Genomic DNA, 25712 nt, shown 5'->3' on the forward strand with positions numbered 1-25712 from the left:
GTAAGCAAGGTTCCTCCATGGTTTCTGCTTCATTTCCTGCCTCCAGGTTTCTGCCCTATTAACGAAGACAGAAACCGGTACTAAGAGTGGGGTATTGTAACAAAGCTGACCATGTGTTTTAGGGAGAAGTGTGGTTTCATTTGAACTGGAGAAGCCATCGAGTGCTCCAAACTCAGTGGGCTGTTCTCTAGCCTCTTAGAAGATAAGAATGCTGAGCTCAATGCAGATGATGGAGGCCTGGCTTGTGAGGATCAGAGGGAAATGAAGATCTATCAGGGACGTTTATGTGATGTCTTAGATTTGGATCTGTGGTTCTAGTCAGCTAGGGCTGAAGAGTCAGCTGTGGATGACAACAGAACAGAATGAGTAAAGAGAAGCCTTTGCTCTGTTAGCACACTCGATGACAGTTAGCTGAAGCTAAGGAGTTAGCAACTGTTAAGAAGAGACCAGCATCACAGACTTCCCTAGGTCCAGCACACAGAAGCTGTGGTCCGGGGGAGGTGGAGGCTGCATCTCACGCTGGCAGCTGAACTTGGAGATGTGTAAAAACCTCCCAGGTGGAACTGGTTTTGGAGACATGGAGAGAAGCTGAGGCTTGACACCCAGGCTAGTGGGGGTGTCATGGAGGGAAATTGAGGCCCATGTGGCAGGGTCAGAGTCTTCAAAGAGAGCCCAAGGGATGCTGTTAATAAAGGCACAGTCTATTTCCTGTAAGGAACCCAGCATTTTAGAGGTGCTAGTTCAAGGCATGACCGCCACAGACAACAGCAGCTGCGGAACTGAGCCAGCTGCGTGCACTGCGGATGGAAGGCTGCTAGCCCTCCACGCCTCCCGCAGAAGGGCCAGGGTGCCTGGAGGCAGTCCACACACTCCAAACAGTGCATTGCATACACTGGCATCTCTTTTCTGAACCCCAGGCCAGACTAACCTCGGTTGGTGCCTGCAAGTTTGCTGAAGCTGCTGCAGCAAGAGGCCCTCAAGAGCTGCCTCGAGTCACGATGAAGGAAGCTGGTAGGCATGGCTAGCTTCCTCAGTAGGTAACACCACAGAGTAGGCCCCGCCCCGGGGCCAGGCTCAGTAGAAAGGCTTTGTGCTGCACATACCACCGTCCGCCCTTCTCCTGCTCTCTGTCCTATGTCTGCATTTGTGTCCACAGCATCTGCTCTCAGATAAGTGTTTGGCAGCCAGATTCTTGCCTGTTGTTGGAAGAAGATATCCTGAGACAGAATCCAGAGAAACCACTTTATTTTAATGAGCTTTGGCCAGAGTAAGAAAAGGGAGAAAGAGGAATGGGTTTTGGCTCTGAAAATAGAGGATTTCAGGTTTTTCCTTGTGACCTTTTGACCGGGTAATACATAAAAGGAACAAGATGAGTGTTAGAGAGTGGTGGAGCAAAACTTTACAAGTGTTTGCCATAACTTCTCCAGGGAAGGCTCTTCTCTGCCAGTGGCCTCAGGCGCTGGGGCTCTTGCGGGCAACCACAAAGCATAAGCCGTCATTGACACAGTAGGCTGGCGAGTAGCTGAGGGAGACACAGTTGCACCTCAGCACCTGGCAACCAGCATCTTGAATAGCCTTCTCTACTGTCTCCTTCTCCAGGTAGACCCCAGAGAACTTCTTGGGGCCCACCATGTAGTGCTGGAAGCGCAGAGTAACCAAGGTCACCAGGTGGCCCCCTGGCTTCAGCAGGCCAGCCAGTCTGCACAAGGCTGCCCGGTAGGTCTCCACGTCAGGGCAGGCACACTCCATGGCCAGCAAGGTCAGCACGCAGTCAGCCAGAGGCACTTGAGCTGACCCCAGCGGGGGTGTCTTGGTCACATCACACCTCAGCACACGAGTGACGGTCCTTCGGAGCTTGGCCTCCTTCTCCTGCCACCTGCTTCTGTGAGAGGGTCAGAGAGATGCTGTGATGATTACAATGGATAACGTGACTGCAGCGAACCAACATAATAAACGATAACATTCGCAATTACAAGAAACAGCTGTTGTGGTTGTTATGTTTTCTCTGGCCTCACAGCCACCCCACTATTTAATCTGCTCAGCAACCTGCCATATAGGTGGAAACTGAGGCACAAAGCTGCTCACAGCCACCAGGGATGGTGGATTTGGTATTTGGTCTTGTCCTCTTTCAACCCCTCCCTTTCTTAAAATCATTCAATCTCTTTGGTGTATTCCAGTATTATTATCTTGTTTGTTTGCATATGTGTGTGTGTGTGTGTATGTGTGTACACACGTGTGTGGAAACATGCATGTAAATGCTTGCACATGTGTGCAGAGGTCAGCGGACCTGCCATTCCTCTGGAGCTGTCTACTCTTTTGTTTCTTTTATTGACATAGTATATCTCATTGGGCAAGTAGGCTAGGCTGGCTGCCCTCCAAGCCCCATGGATCAGATCACCTACTTCAGCCTGCTCAATGCTAGGATCATAAGCACAAGCCACAACGTTTCCCCCACCCACCCTTTTTTTATGAGTTCTGGGAATTGAACTCAGGTCTTCATACTTGCAAGGTAAGCACTGCATGAATGAGCTGTCTCCCCATCCCCTTTATTATTTTTAAAGTTATGTACACACACACACACACACACACACACACACACACACACACACATATATATATATACATATACTTCTGCCTCAATGTCCTGAGAGCGGGAGTTCAGGTGCATACCACCTTGTATGGCATTTTTTGCCATCTTGTGGCCAGTTCTGTGGCATCGATAATGTATAATGTTGTATAGCCCCTGCCACTATTTCTACCCCGCCCTCCATATAAAGTTCCTGGGCTTCAGCTGGTTATGGTGCTGGTGTCTCAGCACTTGGGAGGCTGAGGAGGACCCTGAATGAGCTCAAGGCCAACCGGGCTATGTAGTAAGACTGTCTCAAAAGAAACAAACGAAAAGACTAAACAAAACAAAATCTTATGCCTGGGGACCTTGAACTCGGTAAACAGTGTGAGCCAGTGCCTGCCAGGTGCAGCCTCTGGTTAGTGGCCATCTGATTTCGGTGTCTGGATTTGCCAGGTTGGGGTAGCTGGTCTTCTGCTCGGCTTACTTGCAGCAGGAGGACTTGAGGTTTGCCCACATTGGCGCTCCCTGCTTTTGTAAATGTATTTCCCCCCTTGGCTTCTTGGCGGGGGGGGGGGTACATGATTATGGTGTTTACTGTCCTGTCTCCTTTCCTTGGTCCCCTCCACCCACTTCCCAGCCTCTGCTTGTAATGAACCTGCCCTCTTCTGGCCATCTAGGATCCTTCCCTGCGTCCCTCGCCTGGCCCTGCAGTAACCTTGGAGCTTCCACGTCATGTCCTGTGACTTCCCCAGCATCTCCCCGCCATGTCACACAAGCAGCTCCAGTGCCCCAGCCACACCAGCTGCCTAAACCTTGTCCCCCTCTCCCTCCTCCCTGCTGCACTGCCCACGAGCCTGAGGCTCACCCTTGACTCCTCACTTCTCCTTACATCTAAACTGCTAGTCAGCGGCTAAGGAGACCCGCAGAGTTGCTACAGACCCCAGCATCCTCCAAGCCCTGCCATGGACTTCCCTGGTTATTGTCACTGCAAGGGGTAGCCCTGCCACCTGGTGCCCTGAATGGGTTTGACACTCTCCTCAGCTTGGTGTACTGATAGTTCTTTCAAAGATGCTAACCTAGTGAGATGACTCCGTGGGTGAAGGAGCTTGCTGCCAAGCCTCATAACCGACCGGAGTTCAACCCTAGGACCCACATGTTGAAAGGAGAGAACCAGCTCTCACAAGTTGTCCTCTGACCCCCACAGGTATGCACACACACACACACACACACACACACACACGTACATACATATCACATACACCTGTATACCTACATACCTGCATTGCACACCCATATATGCACACGTATACATACATATGCACATTAACATAATACACTCTCATAGACAAATAGGCAGTCATACACATACGCACACTCATTCTACATCCACAGATATGCAAACCCTAAGACACACAATAACACCTACAGGCACGTACACACAGACATGTATACACAGCATGTCATTATGTCACTCTCATCACAATTTTCAGGATGTTGGTGTGTGGCTTTGGTGGTCCTGCCTGATGCCTGACCATGTCCTCTTCATACGTGGGTCTGCAGCCTTTTCTGGGCTGCACATGTCATTTGCATGGTCTTCCTGAGATGCAGCCCTGTTCCCTCACCTCAACTACAAGAGCTCCTGGGAGACGTCACCTCTAGCCCAGAAGCTTGCTCCCCTGTTCCTGCTGGAGCCTCTCCTCTCGTCTCACACTACTTGTGGGTCTAGCATAGTGGTGGCAATCTTCCTTATGTAGCAGGGGCTCCACAGGCTCCCTCCTCCTGGCTGGCTGTTTTCTTGACTCATGACACCCAGATGGGACTAACTCCAAGACTTCTGCAACTAGTGTCCCTCAGCCATGACCACCAGAGGCAGTCCTGTACCGTAACAGAGTCAGTCTTCTGTTCTGATATTTCAGGCAGAAATTCTGACCTGTTTTGTACTCTGCTCTGAGGATGGCTAGAGGAGCCTCTCTAAGTCAGGGCCTCAGTTTCGCCAGCTATAGGAAAGGTCAGAACCACTGACCCTTGCAGCTCCATTTGGGGCATATACCCTTTATGAACCAAAGTGGATACAAGACCTGCAGAAGGTCACTGCTATTGGTTACTGCAATAGGTTTTGTCACAGTGCTGAGGGCACAAGTGTAGGGTATCACCACAGCCTGCCTTTCCATAACAAGTGTGTCCCCCTTCATCAAAGGAGACACTGAACCAGTCTCCAGAGCCAAGTGGGGATGTTGCAAGTTGGGACAGTCAGCAGGACTTTCTGGAGGAGGTGACATAGAAGCTGGTGTCACAGCTGGGTTGAGTAGGTACAGAGAAAGGGCCTGACAGTTTGGGGGTAACATTGGGACTGGAGGTGGGTCTGACTCAGAGGGAGAGTTATACGGTCATGAGGTTCAGGCCGACCAGGAAGAAAGTGACATGGGTGGTGGGTCCCTGTGCCGTCCTGAGCATCGGGAGGGGGCCTGTCCAAGAAGAATGAGGTGGGTGGGCCACATGGGACACTTGCAGGTACCTGTCTCCCTCCAGCTCACACGCATGCTGCACTATGGAGGACCAGTCATAGGCCCCTGGCTCCTTCTTCAGCCATTTCTGCAGCTCCTGCAGGTTCTGCGGAGTGTAGTCCGTGGCGATGATCTCCCGGAAGACCTCGCATGCTAAAAGCAGCTGGTAGATGGTGGGGCCAGAGCCAATGTCGATCAGGACATCGCCCCCTACACCTCCTGTGGAGATAGCATGGCAGGTCTGGGCACGCTGATTCCGCATCCTGCTGAGTGCATGGAGAGCTCCAAGCCTCATTAGGATGAGCCAGCTGAGAAGAGCAGCAGCCTCTTGCCTCTGGGCTGTGTGTTGACAGGAACGGGGAGCAATGCTGGAGGCGGGGTACAGCTGACATTGCCCCCAGGATACAAGCGGAGGCCTGGAAGGTATGCCTGGCCTTCTGGATAAATTTAGGACTGTTCTCTAATCAGTTGACACTGGCTTACTGCCAAGAACAGTGCATTTAGAAAACTGGGGACGTTGACAGAGTGACAGGGTCTGGGCTAAAGGCTGAGAAAGAAGCCAGTCAGTTCTTCGGGCATGCTAGAAAAGATAACCACACATAAGAAAGCGAGAGCAGCACTGGGGTATGCCCTCTAAGCCCCGCCCTCTCCTTTCTGTAGTCATCTTTTACACTACGGGGGCTATGCCCCATGCCAATGAGCAGTGCCGTACTCTGTACCAGCCTTTCCCAGGAGCACCGGGCTCCCTTCCTCTGTATTCTGAGGGAGCACCTTGCTACACCTTCCTTGGCACTGACTACCTGGCTAAAGAATGCTTTTGGCGGTACACTGAGCAACTTTCAGGGTCACACAGAACGCATTCTCTGTACTATGCTTGGCAGCCTGAAGTAGTAGGTTGCTTCATTTTTGCTGGTGCTACTATCAGCTCTCTGACTTTGAGTGGCCACTTCTCCCCCTCCTCACCAAGCTAAACCTTAGTTTCCCCTTAGATATTGGGGAGAAATTATGGATGCTTGTATGCATGTGTATGTGTAGGCTACAGAGCCTGGGGGGGGGGCTCTGGCAGAGGGGGAGGGTGGAGCAGCCTTGGTACTCAGGCTCATTCTGTCATTTCTCCCTGTATGGGCCTAGGAGCTCCACAAATCTGGGTGTACCCCTCAAAGTTTACGAGTGATGCAACTGAGGCTGATCATGGCGACCAGCCAAGTTCTTTGCTCCTGAGGCATGGCTCCTCTGGACTCACACACACGACTGCCAGACTGGTCACCTCTGCAGCATCTGTACAGAATGAGCTCTTTCTGTTGGCAAGGCTCCAGCCCCTCTCCAGGAGGCACCTCAGCCACTCACCTGCAGAGAAGGTCTGGTAGAGGTTCTGCAGGCTAAACTTTACGACCTCCCGTTCTGCCACCGCGCCCGAGTCGAAGCTGTAGAAGGTGGTCAGGTAGTCCTTGGGACTGAACTCCCTTTCATAGTCCTCACCGCCCAGATATACCTTGCCTTCCATCCTGGTCAGCCTCTCACAGATGTCTGCACTCCTCTTTCCCCTGCTGAGCGCCCACCCCTTCCCACCATGCCTTTTATAGTCTCTTTAGTAGCCCTCCTTTCCTAGGGAGGAGCTAGGGTCCCTGCAGATGATGTCAGTGTCCTGGTGTCGGATTTCTGGCTAGATTTGATTTTTGTGATGAAGAATGATAATGCTAGACTATCCCCAGCCCTGTTCTGGGGAAGCTCTCATCTCTAGTTCTCCAGGGTCACTGGTGTGCCAACAGGAGGTTGGGGGGAGGAGAGAATTACAGAAGGACTGAGGTACACAGAGGGGCAAAGAGAAAAGAGAGACCAAGGAGACCAGGGTCTGCCCAGAGCTGCTTCACTCTTGAGGTTGAGAGTAGGCTGGGTGCAGACACAGGGCCAGGCCCCTGGCCAACACATTCAAGGGCCTCTGGCTTCATCTCTGGTACTGCAAAGAAAACAAGAACTAGGGCCGAAGTGCTCCTTAGGATGGGTTGGGGAAGTAGGATCAGAGACTGTTAAAATTTCTCTGACACACTCAGTGAACTTGCCTTTGCAAACAGCCTGTCTTTAACTGAGTTAATGATTCCCCAGTGGTTTCAATCTTGTTTTCCCACTTGGCTTAAATGTTTGCTTTTTTATTAGCTCAGGAGTAAACTTTGACAGCACCTCCCCAGATCACCAGGCCTGTGTTGGCCAGGCCCCATATTTAGACAAACAATTGAAAAAGTGTTAACACACCCAAGAAGGTGTCATAACACTGCACAGAGCTCCACACACCCACAGACACGCGTGTTGCCCTTCTCCCATCCCGGGATCTTCAGCTTGCACAGATCTGGTTTGGTCTGGTCTGGTTGCTTTGAAAGACGATGCCACAGTTTTCTTTTCTTTTACTGCACGGTGAACACCATGACCATAAGCAACTTGGGAAGGAAAGGGTTTGTTTGATGCATACTTCCTGATCACGGTCTATCGTTTAGAAAAGTCAGGACAGAAACCCAAGCAGGAGCAGAGGCAGGGAACTTGAGAGAATGCTGCTTACTGACTTTTTCTCCTTGGCTTGCTTAGCCTGCTTTCCTAAACAACCCAGGGCTGCTGGCCAAGGATTGGCACCACTCACAGTACACTGCGCTCTCTCACATCAATCATTAATCAAGAGAAAAACCCCACAGACCAGTCTGATGGAGGTCGTTCCCCACATGAGGGTCCCTCTTCCCAGGTGACTCTAATTTGTGTTAGGTTGGCAAAAAATCTAACTGGCGCAGCTGCTACCACAAAGGGAAAGTGGGCCGAGAATGCACAGACCCTTGCACCACTGGAGGGAGCCTGCAATGATCACAAAATGGAAAAAAAACAAAAAAACTTGCCTTATCTCTCTCCACAAGTTATCCAGGAGTGAGAGATTCTAGATAGCAAACTTTAGAGTGGGTTTTCAGGGGCAAGCATGGGGCAGGTATCACATCACGGGTGAAGTTCAGGACACCGATTGCCTACTGTGCAACAGGGGTCTTCTGTCATCTTTACAACAGCCTGCAAGGTAGCTGCCCTTTCAACAACCAGGAAGGGGGCAGTGCAATGCCCATGCTCGCTCTGGCAGCGCTAGGGGCTGCAAATTCAGGTTCAAGGCCCTAGGCCTAAAGAGAGATTACAGACCCTCCCCGAGGCTCACCCTGCTCCTCATCCTGAGCCCTCCTTTAAGCTCTCTGCACTTCAGTTGTATGCTTCCCGTACTCACATACTACCTTATGAGCTCAGGGAATCATCTAGAATGGAAGGTGATCACTTTCTCTCAGCATTCTGGAGTTTGGGAAAACATCTCCACGGGGATACAAACTTGAACCCAGTCTTCATCGTTATTTTCCTTGTGGGAAGCACAATTTTCCCCTCTCCTGGAATTCACAATGCCTGAACTCTGGTGTTTCTATTTCATGAGAATGGCGCTGCACAGCTGGTCATCCTGTTGCAAAACATACAATTAGCCTTCCACTTAAATTTATTTAAAATGGATTGAAGCTAAGATCTGAGGAATCTAAATCTTAGTAGGTTAATGTGAGTGGAGGCACTGAAGGTGTGATATTTGTCTAGGGTTTCTCACACCTGTCCCTGACACTTGCACCTGAGCTCACGTGCAAAGATTCATTCCTCACTGTGCTCCTGTGTCTGGGGCAAGCTACCTGAATATGTTAATTGCACCCCTGGTGTCCAACAGTTGAAATCCTATCAGCTACTGTAATTAACAGAATGTGATTTTGGTCTGGCTTTTGACTGGGTTTTTACATATGTGATACTGAGTCAAGGCTTCAGGACAAATAATTTAGCAAAGAATTTTCATGCTATTTTCTATTTGCCTTTGAACTTTTTAGGATAAGTATCTGCTTAATTTCCCTCTAAGAAAATAATGAAAAAGGATAGTTTTTCATTCTCTTTGGGCTGACTTCCTTCCATCCAGGGTTGGGGAAACTGTTCAGTATTTGTGGCTTGTGGGAAGATACTGAACCCTAGTCTGAGGATTTGGCCCAAAGCGGGGCTTGTTAGCAAAGCAGGTCTTTTCTATAAGTGTCTTCCCTGGGACAGGGTTCTCTTTCAACAGCCCTACACAGGAAGGCAGGGGATGTGGGCTGACTATGGCTGCTTGCTTGTAATGACACAGCCTTTTCTAGCCCACTGAATTTTCAGGTGGCCTCATCATCTTCACAGGTAGTCTTAAACATGCTCGTTTGCTTAAAATTATGGCCTGACTCTCCTGAGTATAATTTCTTTTAGCTATTTTAAAAAAAATCGCAACATAAGAAAAAGTCTAAAATGCCCATGTTCTTAACAGGGACATAAACTGTCCCATAGGAACAAAACCCTTGGCTCTCAGCAACGATTTTGCCTACTAGGGGCCCACCAGCAATGACTGGAGACATTTTTGTTCATCCTAGGTGGGGACCAGGGGTTACTAGCATCTTGGGGTAGAAGGCCAGCATTGCGGACCATCCTGCAGTGTTCTTAAGTTCGGTGTCAATGGCTCTGATGTAGAAAAACACTTTTCTTAGAATATTTCCATGAGATCAGCTCTGAGAAGATTTCCCTACCTCTGTGAGGACCCCAACTGGGCTGGAATCAGTATATACTTAGAGACCAAGAGGGCAAATGTGGTGGGGAGGCAAGAGAAAGCCAGAGGGAGAGGCCTCTGGAGGAACAAGGGACAGGTTGGAATAGTGGAAGCAGAGTAAATTGGGCAGTATGAACACAGACTGCAAGGTGTTCCATCCATCCCATGGCATGGACTCTGGATAGTATAAGCACATTTGCATTCTGTAGAAACAGAGGGGCTGGACAGCCAGCTCAGGTAGCCCCTGGGAGGGAGGTTGGCTTGGGAGGGTGGGCATTAGGCCTCCAGCTCTCTGTTGTTGGTGGTGCAAGACCTCACCATATAGCCACGTGAGTCTAGGGTGATACCAGCCCTGATTTTCCTGATGTTTAGTTCATGTGTCAACTTGGTGTTTGGATGAGATTAAATTTTTACTGGCAGACTTTAAGTAAAGTGGGTAATTTTTCTAATGTGGGCGGGCCTTATCCAATCAGATGAAGGCACACATAGGATGGGAGACTGACTTCCCAAGCAGAAAGGCTTCTGCAGCAAATGGCGCCTTGCCTGGGTCTCCAGCCTGTCAGCTCCACACTGGACATTCAAACTTGCGGTCATGTGGATTCAGAGCTTAAGACAAATCTCTTCCCATGTTCACATCCTGGATCACCTAAAGAACCCTGACTAACACAGGCACCTCCAGACCACAGTTGATGCTCCTGGTAAGTACTGTCTCTGTCTTAGAGTTTCTAGTGCAGTGATGAAACGCCATGAGCAAAAGCAACTTGGGGAAAAAAGGGTTTGTTTTGCTTATGATTCCACATCACTGTTCATCATTAAAAAGGTAATTAGAGCAGGAACTCAAAGTGCGGGAATCTGGAGGCAGGAACTGATAAAGAGACCTGGAAGGAATGCTGCTTACTGGCTTGCTTCCCATGGCTTGTTCAGCTGTTTTTTTTTGTTTGTTTGTTTGTTTGTTTTTTTAATGAACCCAGGACCACCAGCCCAGGAATGGTCCCACCCATCAATCACTAATTTTGAAATGCCCTAGAGGCTTGCCTACAGACTGATCTTATGGAGGGATTTTTTCCCCCAACGGAAGTTCTCTCCTTTCAGATGACTTTAGCTTGTGTCAAGCTGACATTGAATCGGCTAGCACAGTCTCTTTTTAAACACCCCCCTGAGTTATGTAACATGAGCACAGCAGTTTCCTGACTGCTAGAAAGTTCTCGTCTGCCTCCTTGGAAGCTGGATGAATGACTGCTGGGTGACCCTTCCTTTGTGCAGGCCCCAGGTTATTGGGTTTTACGGAGTCAGAACTGTTTGTTTGTGGAAACTTGAGCAAAACATTCTTGTCCTTTCCACTTCAAGGGCAGCAGTCCTGAACCTCAGTGAGGCTGATACATTTCTGCGCCACTCATGGCCAAGTCAGAGCCATTTCCTGACTAAAGAAGGCCAAGTTTTCTGACTACGGGAGATTTTACAACTCATTTTAAAGGGAAAGCTACTGAAGTCCAGTATTGACTTAGTCAGGATCTATAGCAAGCCAGTGGCCAAGAAGTCAGGATTTTCTGACTGTGGTTGGCATTCATGGTAGGCCTGCATACTCCTCATCCCTGGAGAGGGTGTGATGAGTTCTGGCCACGCAGAGGCCTGCTTAGTATTGCTGGCTCAGCCACAAGCTCTGTCCCTAGATCTCAACTCTAACCTTGGCCTGCTGCCCTGTCTGTAGACAGCAATTGGACCCCAGTGACCAGCAGGAGACCAGATGGGGATATGTCTAGGCACTCAGGCCCGGTACACTTGTGACCCAGGGGAGTGGCTTTGAGCCTGCCAGCACATACAGATGGGGCCTCTCAGATGTAGCACCCTCAGAGTTCACACACAGAAGAGAACCTGAAGCATGGGCAACAGTGCCTAAGAGCACCAGTCCATCTCCAGAGGAAACAAGGTCAGGGAGTTTATAGCTGCCACCAGGCCTGCTCTAGGGTCAGAGGAGTTTCAGGTGAGGTGTGTGATGTGGTCCTGGGACCTGCTGGTGGACTGTCAGAAACACATCGGGATCTTCTGGGTTTGCTTTGATCCCCTCTGCTTTGAGGTCCTGTATCCATTTACTATCTGCAGTCTGTGCATCTAGCCAGTGTTCATTCACTGCCTATCCTCTTACTTGGGGCTCTTTATCTTTCCTGGGGATCAAGGAAAGGGGTCTGGGTTGGAATCAGAGTAGAGGACCCAGCACCCTGCAGTCCTCAAATTGCTCTCTATGGGCTCTTGAATGGCTAGAGTGGATGGAAAGTCTCTCATTATCCCTAAGTTTAGCCCTTTCTGAGGCTGCTGGTAAACAGCAAGGTTGTGGTGGGCTTAGACTATCCCTTATCCCTGAAAAGATGAGATGGTGGCTGATGGGAGGATCAAATTCCTGTTGGAAAGGTAAGGTTGGAATCAGGGCGGAGGATCCTATAATTTCTCTGGTACACTCACCGTGGACATTTTCCTGCCATGGAAACTGAAGCCTACAGTTGGAAAGAGCTGTCCCAGATCACATATACATTCATAACAGTAAAGTTTTGAGGATGTTGAGGCCATCACGGTGCTTCACAGTGGACGGAACAGTCCCTTCTCAGCTTCTACTCATGGACCCACCCTGAGCCCTGCCATCCAAGGAGAATTCTGGCTATGGTGAGGCAGGAGCCCAAGTACAATGCCAGCCTAGCCTGGTGCTGCCTGCTGATCACCCTGCGGGCTGTGCAGACCTGCTACAACCCACAGTGTACCTGCCACAACCCAGGGTGTAGTGTGTACTACCCACCTGCCCCTTGCCACAGCTTTGCTGCCTCTCACACCTTGCTGTGAAGGCGTTCTTTGCAGCCCAGGCCAGTCGCCATGTCACGACCATGTGTTTCTTATTCTACCTTGTGGGGAGGCCCAAGGTTCCCTGTGAAACTCTAAAGGTGAAGGAGGTGTAGAGCATGCTATCCTGAACCCTACCCTTGACAATGAGCAGCTCAGGCACAGACACCATTGCCACTGAACTGCTGCTGCCATAACTGGGCTCAACATGGTGGCCTTTCAGGACCTGGCCCAAAGCCTAGAGAGCTGGCCAGAAGCCCTCCTTACTCTGAGGCTTTGCTCACTTGAGTGTTCAAGATGGTTTGGGAATGGATAGTTTTGGGTCTGCAGTATTTAACTTAGTTAATGTTCCCAATGTTTGTCCATGTTATTCAGTGTGTCAATTCAGTGTGTAGTTCAGAGGCATCTCATTCAGAGACACCTTTAAACTGTAGACATCACATATCTACTAGTTTTAGCATTTATTGATTATTCTTGCTTGAGTGTATGATTATTATTATTATAGTTGCCAAATGTTGATTCACCAGTTGCTTAATCCTTTCCACATTTATTGGCTGACATTCAAATGTTTATTTCTTTTCATTTATTATCTTGTACAAACATGAACTCTAAGACTCCTGTTTGCCCAGTGGGGTAATGATCCACCACTCTGTTGATTGACTTTGATGGGCAGATATAGCCAATAATGCCATTTTAATCCAAGCAGTGCCTTTAGGTATTTCCTCAGTACATTTCTCTTTTTGGGATGTCTATCACCTTTAAGTTTAATGTTCAACCATATAACCAGGCTTGGAGGAAAGGGACGAGCACTGGGGCTCTTAGGCTGTCTTCTCTAACTCTGGTCTCAGAGGTCAAGTCTTTGCCTGCTGGAAGCATTGGTAGTTCATTAAACAACCACCCTTCTACGTGAGTAAGGATTTGTGCCTGTTCCAAATGATACTGTGATTTACAAATGGCTCCAACCAGGAATGTTGGAAAGAAACAAATCTATGGTAATCCTCAAGCACTTCCTTGAAGAGGAGCAGATCACAACCTTTAGGAGATTTTAGGATACGGAAGTAAAAGGTTCATGGAAGTTTTCCATGAACATCAGCTTGACATGTGGAGCTGGATATTCTAACCACCTTGGGGGAAAGGCATCAGTGGAACCACTAGACAAGGCACATAGATTTGTCCACAGCAGGAGACTCAGAGTTCAGAGATCTTGGTCTTGGGAAGAGCAGAAAGTACAGGGTGTAAAGTTGGAAAAAGTAGGGGTGTCTTCAGGAGACTTCCTATGCTAGGGGCCAAATAGGAAATGCTAGCATCTAGGATTAAATGAAAAAGATGACTGGAAGTGAATGAATCAACTTGATATGGATGTACTAACTAAAATATGATTCTCCCTTGCCTTCACATTGTTTCCTTTTGAGCCTTAGCTGAGAGGAAAAGTACTGTATGGTCTACCTATGACATCTGACTGCTCAATCAGAGAGGAACAAATGAGGGAAATAAAAGCATCTTGCTGACCATTCCTTGGCCCTACCTCTGTACCTTCCCTGAAGGCAGCGTCTAGGAATTAGTGATTAGCCTTTCTCAAGCCTATTGTATTAATTTTCTCATTGCTTATGACCAAACACCTGACAGCAAGCAATTTAAGTGAGGAAGGGTTTATTTTGGCTCACACTTCAAGAAAGGAATATCCTCCACAATGGTAGGGAGGGTGCAGGGACAGGAGCACAAGGCGGTTGGTGACGTTGTGTTTGCTGTTAGGAAGCAGAGAACAGACAGAGGGTGGAACCAGCTATAAATCCCCAAGGCTCGCTTAGTGACCTTTTTTTTCCTTTAAAGGTTTTTACCTCCTAAAGGTTTCACAAGCTCTCAAACCAACACCATCATCTAGGGACCAAGTATTCAAACGCTTGAGCCTATGGGATTGGGGTGGGGTGGATGTTCTAGTTATGTCTCTGTTGCTATGATAAAATGCCAACCAAGGTGGACAGTGGTGGTGTTAGGCCCAAGGGGGACCCTAACTTCCAGAGGGGGATGAAGAGAAAACAGGAGACAAATCATCAATGCAATAGCCAGAGGTTTATTTGAGCTATCCTACGACGGGGCTGCCCCCCCCCCCAAAAAAAAAAACAAAAAACAAAAAAAACAAACCAGCGAGGAACAGCCAGGAGAGACAGAAGGCTGAGGTTTGTAAAGGAAGGAGCGGGGAATCTCAGAGGTTGCAAGCTTGGCGACACTGGATTGGGTAGTTGACTTTTAAAATGATTGGTTCATTCTAGGTTCCAAGTCCATCTGGTCCTGCCCTGATGTGGGTGGGGAACTGTGAAGTCTGGACCAGTTACCAGGCAATGTTATCTTGTAATGCAGATCTGGACACTCCTCCACAGTGGGGAGGAGACCTTTCGAATTCCTTTGCAAGGGGGTGGGATTTTGTTTCAATTCACCTCCTGCTTTCTGGAAAAGTACTGGAAGATCTTAGTTTAACATGGGGTATAGAAATTATAAAGAAACCTGTAAAGCTAGCCTGTTCCTTTCAGTGGCACATGCCTTTAGTCCCAACACTCATGAAGCAGAGGCAGGTGGATTTCTGGGTTCGAGGCCAGACTAGTTTACAGAGTGAGTCAAGGACAGCCAGGGCTTCATAGATAAACCCTGTCTTGAAAAACTGAAATTAAACCAAACCAAACCAAACTGAACCAAACCAAAACCAACCAAACAACCAAAACAAAAAAGCCAACAAAAACCAGAACAAACAAACCAGCAAACAATAACAACAACAACAAACCCACCAACCAAAAGTAAGTTGGGGATGAAAGAGCTTATTGGCTCACAGGTTAGAGCTCATTTTCAGAAGGAAGCCAAGTCAGGAACTCAAGGCAGGAACCCGGAGGCAGAGATCAAAGCAGACTACAGAGGAATGCTGCTTACTAGCTTGCCCAGCTATTTTTCTTATACAACAAAGACCCAACATGGGCTGAGCTTTCCCATAACAATCATTAATGAAGAAAATGAACCACAAACTTGTTCACAGGACAATCTGATAGAGGCAATTTCTGAAATTGAGGTTCCCTCTTCCTAAGTGACACTAGCTTGTCAAACAGAAAAAAGCTAATCAGAACCTTTCAACTCAAACTGCAAAATTCCACCCTGGGCCCCATAGCCTCAAGACCAGCTCATAATTCAAAACACATTCACTCCAACTTCCAAAGTTTACATAATCTTTAACAGTCCCAACAATATTCACAACTTCAAAGTGTCTTCTGAGATCCACTGCAATCTCTAACTCTAAGTTCCTAAAAATAAGTTTTAAAAAGTTATAAATCCCCTACCTACAATGACACAGAGTACATATTCCTACTCCAAGTGGGGTGGGAGTTGGGGAGCACAGTAAGGAAAGATTGAAACAAAGACCAAAAACAGCAAGGCAAATACCAAATCTTTTAATTCCACATCTGACTCTAGAACTCATGATGTAATTGTCTGTGTTCCAAAAGGCCTGGGCATCCCACCCTTCCAATTCCACTGCCTGTAGCACACACCTCTCTCTCTCTCTTGGCCTGTGCCTACAGATTTCCTTTGTGGATACCCCATGGTATTGGCATCTCCATTGCAATTTAGGCTTCACTTTCGCAGCTTCATGCAATGGCTTCTCTCCTTGCAGAGATACCAACTCTGTCACACATTGCTTGGCCTTCAGGAACCTTGGTGCAAGCTGTTGGGGTTCAGACCCAGGACAAGTATCTGAAGTGCCTAGTAAACATAAAAAGTGGACCTGGCCTCCAGGTCCTTCCAACATTCCTTAGTCCCTATCTGACTTCCTTCCCCTAGAGGCTCTTCACTATATAATCCAGACATTTTGGTTCTCTCTCTCTCTCTCTCTCTCTCTCCTCTCTCTCTCTCTTTCTCTCCTCTCACTATGAACGCATACTTTCTCTCTCTGCCTTGTCCCCTGCATGGTGACTTCCCTGGCCCTGTTCCTTGGGACCAGTGTACCCACCTGAGAACTGCCCCCGATTAACCTGTATTTATATACTCTAATTTGGCTAGTGTTTCTGCTGGGTCTCCAAACTCATATTTTTATAATTACCAACTGAGATAGCATATAACTCTTTTGCCTTATTCTAGTGATCCTGCTTCTCTAAGCCTGGAAAAATCCTGCTGTACCTTTACCATTCCTAAAATATGTGTTAAGCATTTGAAGTTTTTCTGCCATCTGCAGACACACACAAACTGGTTGTGGGGATGTAGATCACTAGCTTCACTCTTACAGAGATTCAGATATCTTTTAGTACGAATGATATTGAAAAAAAAATAGTTTCATGATGTTTTACTTTATTAAACGGTTGTCTCTGGAGAGAAGATTTGGTATGCCTGGTCACTCCTGACCCAAGCTTTATTTATTTCTTTGTTTTTTGTTTTGTTTTAACATAAAGTTTCCTCCAATGTTTCCTCCTTGAGTCAGGCTGGCCACCACTCTGTGATAGGAAGGGAAGCAAAAGAAACAATTTAGGAAAAGATGCTATGTGGATGAAAGTGGTGAAGAGGTAAGCTATTTCCAACAGCTTACAAATGACAAAAGGTAATCACAGATATCTAGTTCTCTGAATACCTCCCTTTCTTGAGTTTTATTTACTAACTTTGAATCTTTTGTTGAAATGTAAACTATATGTATTTTAGGATTTGTAAGTTTATTGGGTGTGATTCTTAAACAATCTGCAAAATCTATAATAAAAAGTCAGCTTAAAACTTGTAACAAAAGGATTAATAATTAAAAGTCTATGTATAGGTAATTGTAATTTGCTAAAGCAAACCATATATGTAACTTGAATTCAACTCTTGTTTAGGAAAATGATGTTTTTGAAGAAAAAAGTATGTATGTGTGTGCTCACCTTGGAGTAAGAAGCAGCCATGTGGCTTGCTGCCATATTGGCTGATGACCTTATTAGGATGGAAGCAACCCTATGGTTGGCCATCATCTTTCCTAAGGTTAAGAAAAGAACATACAATGTGACTTCATTAGCATCTTGGTTATAGTGACCACAAGGTAAAGCCAACTATCAAAGCACCAATAAAAGAGCTAGTCCTTCTGAGCCTCTTGCTTATCATTGTAATAACTAGTCCTTCTAAGCCCTCTACTTAGTAATATGTCTCCCTCTTTTTTAAATTAAGGGGGCAATAGCAGCTCTCCACGATGTTTTGAATAAGGATGGACTTTTGTTTGATGATTTTTATCCTGAGAGTGAAAAATAAAAGATAAGGACAAAACTACAAACAAAGTTTATGGAAAATAGGACCTAGGGACAACATATGCTTCATGATTAAGATTTATAAACTCCTAAATTTATTATGGTCTATTTAGGCTAACAGAAACTGGCTTTCTGAACAGAGCACCAACAGTTCAGGCACAAAGATCACCAATTCATAAACGGGATCTCATGAAACTGAAAAGCTTCTGAAAGGCAAAAGACACTGTCAATAGGACAAAATGGCAGCCCACAGAAAAGATCTTCACCAACCCTCTATCAGACAGAGGGATAATATCCAAAATATATAAAGATCTCAAGAAATTAAACACCAACAAACTAAATAACCCACTTAAAAAGTGGGGTACAGAGTTAAACAGAAAATCCTTAACAGAGAAATCTCTAATGTCTGGGAAGCACTTAAAGAAATGTTCAGCACCCATAGTCATAGGGGAAATGCAAATCAAAATGACTCTTATAAGATTGCACCTTATACCCATCAAAATGGCTAAGATAAAAACCTCAAGTGACAGCACATGCTGGCGAGGATGTGGAACAAGAGGAACATTGCTGGTGGGAGTGAAGACTTGTACAACAACTTTGGAAATCAATCTGGAGGTTTCTCAGGTAATTGGAAATAGATCTACGTTAAGAACCAGCTACACTACTTTTGGGCATATACCCAAAAGATGCCCCACAATACTAGAAGGACACTTGGTCAGTTATGTTAATAGCAGCTTTATTTGTAAAAGCTACAAACTGGAAACAAAGTAGATGTCCCTTAACCGAAGAATGGATAAGGAAAATGTGGTACATTTACACAATGAAACTCTACTCAGCTATTAAAAACAAAGGTCTCACGCAATTTGCAAGCAAATAGATGGAACTAGAAAAGATCATCCTGAGTAAGGTAACCCAGACATGTACTCACTCACAAGTAGATATTAGCCATAAAGTAAAAGATAACCATGCCACAGTCCATGGACCCAAAGAAGCCAAGGAGGGCCCAAGGAAGGATGCTTAAATCTCACTCAGTAGAGGAAATAAAATAGACATCTGAAGTAGATGGAGGATGGGAATTGGGTGGGAAAAGGGGTAGGGATCAGGTGTGGGAAGAATGGAGGGGACAGGAGAGAGAACAGAAATTGGTGTGGGGGTCATCTCTGGGACAGGGGAGGCTCGGGAGTTTATGAGGGTGACCTAGGTGAGACTCTTGGCACTGGGAATTAAGGTGCCTGAAGTTGCCACCTCTTGTAGCTAGGTGGGACTTCCAATGGAGGGAAGGTGGCACCAACCCACCCACATAACCTTTGACCCAAACTTCGTCTTGTCTACAAGAAGTGTAGGATTAAGATGGAGCAGAGATTGAGGAAATGGCAAATCAATGACTGGCCCAACTTGAGACCCACCCCAAGGGAGAGAGCTAACCCCGGACACTATTAATGATACTCTGTTATGCTTGCAGACAAAGGCCTAATATAAATGTCTTCTGAGAGGCTTCTGCCTCTGACTGCATAGGCCTGACCAACCCTGGCTGTGTGTACCAAATCAGAAAAATCCTCCTCTTTATGTAGAGATGAATTACTCCTCAGGTCTCACATGACAGAGTATTGATTCTCTTGCTCAACAGAGGATTCCAGAGTCTACACCCTTATCCTAAACATTTGAAACAACAGAGAGGCAAGTAGCAATTTTGTCTGCTCTCGGTGTCTCCCACACTGACATATGGAGACACTGTGAACAGAGGAACCTTGTTCCTAAACTGACCACCCAACCAGGATGATGCCTGCATGCTAGTTTAGTTGGTCATGCCCTTTACCCTGGCATTCAGTTTTTCCTCTTAGCATGAGCTAATTGCAGGTCACATAACCTAACCACTCATGTTCCCTGGTTAAATGAGGGTACCAGACACTCTGTCATCAAACTCACAGCTTTAGAAAGTTATTCAGACTACGCAGGTAGTGTCTGGTTCTGTGTCTCTAGAGTCAACAAATGATTTTTTTTAAGTGATACCCTAAGCCCTCAGTTTCTTCAGGAAGAGATAGATGACTTAGATGAAGGACATTCTTTCCAACCTGGGCTCACCTGTGGTGCTTTAGGAATATAATCAAGTCTCTACCCAGAGAGCTCCAGGGCCAGCACCTGTGGTCTGGCCTTGGCGCCTAAAAGAAGTATCCTGATATATAGGTATAACAATTTGATGTTAAAAAAATATGTATTAAGTCATGTTTTAAAATACTAGACAATGGTCATTTAAGGTAAGACTCTCAATTTTGTTTTACTTGAGACACTCTGTGGCTGTTCATTAAATAATAGCTGGTAATATAAATACCTGAAACAAAAACACAAAGGTCATCATATTTAGAAGCGAGGAGTATCACTTAGACACTCTGTTCAGATTCATTCCTTAGATGCTGAATTTAACTGACTTCTTTTACAGAGCTTTCAGATGGTTGTTTCTTGTGCAGGAGTCCCAAAGGAATGGGGTCGAGGGATATAGATCAGTGGTGGAATAATTGCTCACTGTGACTGAGGCCCAGGTTTCATTCCAAGTAACATCCCCACAGCCCAGACCCCTACATAACCAGAGAGAGAGAGAGAGAGGGAGAGGGAGAGAGAGAGAGAGAGAGAGAGAGAGAGAGAGAGATAGAGAGAGATAGTGTGTGTGTGTGTGTGTGTGTGTGTGTGTGTGTGTGTGTGTGTGTGTGTTTTGACTATTTGGCTGTCTTCTTGGCCAGCATACTGGCTCCTCTCTTTGTTTTGATCCACTCTCTATCATCTATGTTTTCTCTGGAACTGAAACAATTTTATATCTCCTCACCGCTGGGTAAGGAGTCTGCATACTGCTTTATCTACTACCTGATTTACCCTTTCAAATCACCCCTGTCCGTAACTCTCCTTCTTACAAAAATTTGAAGAAAAACTAATACTTAACCCCCAATGAGAACTAAATGAATTGAGCTAATTTCAATGTCCCTTCTCAGTAGCTTGGGACTTGGTCCTGGAAGTAATCTCAGTCTAAAAAAGACCTTCCCCACTGTGTAAGCTGGCAGTTGAGGGCACTCCCTTCCTTGGTGATGGACAACTAAACTCTCAGACAGGGGTGGTGCTTCAAAATAGCTGGCCCCAGATTTGCTAACAGCTTACAAAGGCAGGGTCAGCACAGTACCTCTAGAAGAATGCCAGCTCTATGTCACAGAACCTGAACAGGCTCTAGGGAGCCTCGGTGGAGACATGAAATGTCAAAGGGGTTTCTGATGGGATCACTAGAAAATTGTAGGCTTGTAGATTGGAAAGGAGAAAGGCCTTAATCATTAACTGTGTTAGAATCCTTGATTTTTAGCTGGCTAGAGACTCCGACAAGACTCCTGGGAGAAGGGCCTCCTTTTCCTTCCCATGTCTCTATAAACTTCCATGTCTTTCTATCCTGCCCCACACAGGCCCTTGGACAGCTGGTCACCATGACTCCTATGAGTGTGGAAGTGGGTTTCTAGGGGTAGAACTCAAGACTATATTTCATCTTTTAGGGCTTTACATGTTGGTGGCCACAGGGATCTGGCTTAGGGACAGAGATTGGGAGGTGATTGCCAGGATAGGGCCTTGAGGGAGCATGTGGGCGAGCTGTTTCTTCTGCTGCCTGGGTGGTTGCCTGAAGGGAACCACTGACTTTTGGGAGGGAGTAACCGAATAGCTGGGAAATTCTGGGAGTCAAGTAATCAGGACTTTCACAGTGTCCTGCTAACTTAGCTGGAACAGCTGGTGGACCTGATTAGTTCCCTAGTCTATCTCCTGGCACTGGGCATGGCATGGTGATGAGAAAAATGTGTTTGCTTGCCTTCTTAGCCACTCCCTCCCTGTCCCTGACTTGGATAGACAGCCACTTGTGCACGATCCTCAAGAGTCTTGAGTTGGAAGGGTCCTTTTAGCCAGTGTCCCTCCTAGAGCATTGTGAAGGAGACAATGCTTTCACAAAAGTCCTGTCCCTGTACAGCAGGCCTCACATCCTTGTTTAAAGCCTCAACACACCTGATGCTTCCTGTGGCCAGAACCAAACAGGACACCAGGAGGGGCTCCATACATTCCTGGACTAGAGACACATGGACATAGGAACACACTGACTCACACCTGGACAGAACCACAGCTGACTATAGATATGAATGCTTTATAGGGAAACTTCTCTCTCTCTCTCTTTCTGTTTACTCTTGCTATATTCATCCTAAAGTTTTCCCAGATTGCTGTTATAACTCTTTCTTAGTCTTCCTGCTTCCAGACTGGTCCCACTGTAACCCATTGTCAACAAAAGAGTCAGAAGAACCTGTCAAAACCAGTTAGATTGCATCACCCCTTTGCTCCAAACTCTCCAAAGTGTTGCCCACTTCCGACTATGAACAGAAGTTCTACTGATGGACACAGGCTGATGCAGCTGGGCATAGTTTTTAAGGTTGTGAGAGGCTAGGTTAGGCTCAATCATCTGTTCTCAATAAGTGGCAAAAGATTTATTCAGCATGTTTGGAACAGGAACAAATGAAGAGCTCCAGTGATACTCCCTGAGGAGTGAGAAGAGAGTTCATTGTCTTCAGGGTCCCAATATGAGATTCAGTTTAAATAAAGGGCTGGAGCTATGCAGAGCTCAGCAGCAGTTCTGGTCAAGGGTTGGCTCTGCCCATCATTAACTCATTGTTGTCTCTCCTGCAAGGTGGATGAACAAGTTGTCAGAACTGTGTGCTATCTCTTGCTGGGAGATATTCTCCCTGTCTGTCTGGTACCAGGGCTCCAGCCTTTTCCTTCCCCAGTATGAGACTCCTGGGGAAATTCCAATTTCTTGTAGTTTATTGTCTCAATAGTCTGATAGTCAAAGGGAGGGGCACAGTGTCACTCTTTATAATATCTTTGTTTCTTCCCAGACTATTATATTCCATTTCCTCCTTTTCTTTCTGCCCTCTGGCCTTTGCTATTTCAGAAGCACTCAGGCCATCTTGGGGACTTTTGCACTGGTGTTCCTTTGTTTGGAGTACTCTTCCTCGAAGCCTCTACACAGCTTATGTGCTCTCTTCTTTTGGATTTTGCTGAAATATTATTACATAATCCTACCTAATGAATTTGAACACTTGCCTGTGTGCGCATGTGCTTGTAGAGACCAGAGGTCTTGGATGTTGTTTCTCATGAGCTGTTCACCTTATTTTACGTGACAGGGATCTGGGGCTCACTGATAAGTCTAGGCTGCTTGGTAAGCAAGTCCCAGAGACCTGACTGCCGCATCTCCCCATGCCAGTATCACAAATGTGTGCAAACATGCTTCCGTTGTTGTTTGTTTAATGTTTATTTATTTAAACATGGTGCTCTGGCTCAAACCCAGGTTCTCATTCTTGCGTGTTAACAACTCACCTGCCTGAGCTAGCTTCTCAACCCTGTGAAGAACTTAAAAAAAGGTAATCTCTGCCTACCAAAAGCCCTCTTATATTTTCGTGTTTTCTATCCTTTAAATCTATGATGTAAAAATATCTTCTTTGCTCATTTTTTTTTTTTAATCAAGAAAATCAAGAAGGAGTTCTCAGTGGCTTGCCTTTCCAGTTTATTCCAGATGCAGTCAAGTTGACAAACATGATTAAACATCACACCTGGATTCGACCTTAATCTTGACTGCCACAGAGGGATATCTTTATTTATTTATTTATTTATTTATTTATTTATTTATTTATTTGTTTGTTTGTTTTTTGTTACAAGGTCTCACTATGTAGCCCTGGCTAGCCTGGAACTCACAGAGGGTTAGCTTTATTTATTTCTCTATATTTATTTATTTATTTATTTATTTATTTATTTATTTATTTATTTATTTATATGTATTTGTTTTTGTTTTTTGAGACAGGGTCTCACTGTGTAGCGCTGGCTGGCCTGGAACTCAAAAAGAGCCTCTTTTGCCTCTTGAGTGCTGGGATCAAAGGCATCTGTCACCATACCCAGTGTCTTTGATTTTTTTTTTTTTTTTTATAGAACACTGTGAGTGTTATTTTTTTTTAAGTTATCAACTCTTCTAAGAAGAAAGTCACCAGGATTATCTCGATTAGCTTATCTATGAGGGAAAATTTTGGGGGAAGACCTGCCCACTGCAAGTGGTTTCGTTCCCTAGTCAGGGGATCCTGGACTGTGTAAGAGTGAAGATGTGGGACTGCATAGATGGATCAGTGGTTAAGAGTACTTGTTGCTCTTGTAGAGGATCCAGGTTCAGGTCCCAGCACCTACATGGTGGCCCCCAACCATCTATCATTTCAGGTCCAGGAGACCCAACATCTTCTTCTGAGACCCTGGGCACCACACATGCACGTGGCACACATACATAAATGCAAGCAAAATTACCCATGCACAGAATAAAAATAAATAAATCTTAAAAAAAGTGAGGTTAGCTGAGCATGCATTATGCTCTATTCTTGCTTATGGCTGTGGTATGACCAACTCCCTTGAGTGCTGATTGCTTTGAATTTTGTGAGCTGTGAATCTGGAACCTAGAACTCTGGATCACAGAATTTTGTCATGGCAACAGAAAACAAAACTAAGACAAGCAGCATTTTTGATATGCACGCTCCTCTCTGCATATGTAAGTCCGCCTTGTGTTTTTAAATTATAAGATATTTATTAGTGTGCCTTTACATCTGAAATAGCAGGTCCCCTGATAAGGCTCATGATTGCCATCTTCACACCATAAACATGCAATGTCTTACAGCACTGGGAGCTTGGAGTGCCTTTGCAGAGAGCTTTGATGGGTTAGAAGGCGAGGATGCCAAACTGTGCCAGTACAGTGATACATTGATGTCCTCAGGACTCTGAAGTGAAGCTTGGAGCCTCTCAGGCACAGTGCCCATGCCACTGGCTGAGAGACTGTTTAGATAAAAAAACCATATTTCTGATTTCGTTAATGTTCTAATGTTTATTAGAACCATATAAATGTTTATTAATAACCATATTATTCTAACATTTATTGATAACCATATAAACCTAAGATGTTTTGGGCATTACTGCCTGGGAACACTTCTAAGAAAAAATAAGAAACATGTTGGTTTAGGGAAAATAATACACAAAGTAATATTTTAGGAGATGTGTGCTGATTTGAGACCCTAAAGTTTCCAGGTTGAAGTCTTAATGCCTTGTATTGTCTAGAATGTGACTTACCTGGAGATAAGGTAAAGGTGAAAGGACGTCATTATGGTGGACACTTTACTGTTTGTGGGCAGTGTTCTTTCAAGAAGAGTAGAGTAGCGCACAGACACATTGAGAGGAAGGCTCTGTAAAGACACAGAAAGAAGATGGAAGCAACAAGAGGGGCTTCAAGCAGTAAAAGCCCTGGTAGCACCTTGCTCATGAACTTGGAGGCTACAGGACTGCAAAACTGGAATTTTGTTGTTGAAGCCACAGATTGTGGCATTTTATTATGGCGGCCCCAGCAAAACCAAACAGCAGGCAAAGTACGGAAGTGGAGAAAGTTGATGTTCTACCTAAGAGACCGGCAAAGACCTGGGCTTCTCCAGTCTTTCATCCCTTACAGTTTCTACATGTCAGGAACTTGAGTCTTGACCTCCTCGCCATACAGAGGCCAGGCTGCTAAGGTCTGTGTCAGTGAACTTGGAAGAAAACTGTAGCCCTGAGGGTGGATGGTTGGAGGCACTTCCCCGCACCTTCAGACCTTTAAGAATCACTGGGTAGGTGTGCTCCCTATTTTATGTACGGAGAAATGGAACCTTTGATTGGAGCAGTGACATCCACCATAAGAGGCCAGAGTCACTTCTGCGTCCAGAACTCACAAGCTATGCCCCACCCTCAGCTGCTGCTCAGCCTCTGGTAAAGAAAAGCAGCTTGAAGGATGCTCCTCCCTTCCCTCCCGCCCTCCTAGAACGCTGATTCCCCAGGAAGGGGAGGAGTTCTTCCTGGCGCGGAGGCCACTGTCGCCACGGCAACGCCGCTTTACTGGGCCCAACGGATTA

General features: G+C 46.2%; 1 protein-coding gene across 1 annotated transcript; it reads right to left on the reverse strand.

The window, feature by feature from the left end:
- Positions 1-1228: 1228 nt before the first annotated feature.
- Positions 1229-6626, reverse strand: Inmt (indolethylamine N-methyltransferase). The gene is made up of 3 exons (XM_055611882.1): positions 6421-6626; positions 5085-5292; positions 1229-1882 (listed from the first exon to the last, which is right to left on the reverse strand). Exons 1-3 carry the CDS (start codon positions 6575-6577, stop codon positions 1453-1455), a joined length of 795 nt encoding a protein of 264 aa, XP_055467857.1. The 5' UTR covers positions 6578-6626; the 3' UTR covers positions 1229-1452.
- Positions 6627-25712: the final 19086 nt, after the last annotated feature.

Source organism: Psammomys obesus, unplaced genomic scaffold, assembly GCF_907164565.1.
Source record: "Psammomys obesus unplaced genomic scaffold, mPsaObe1.curated_primary_1811, whole genome shotgun sequence".
NCBI classification, from domain to species: domain Eukaryota; kingdom Metazoa; phylum Chordata; class Mammalia; order Rodentia; family Muridae; genus Psammomys; species Psammomys obesus.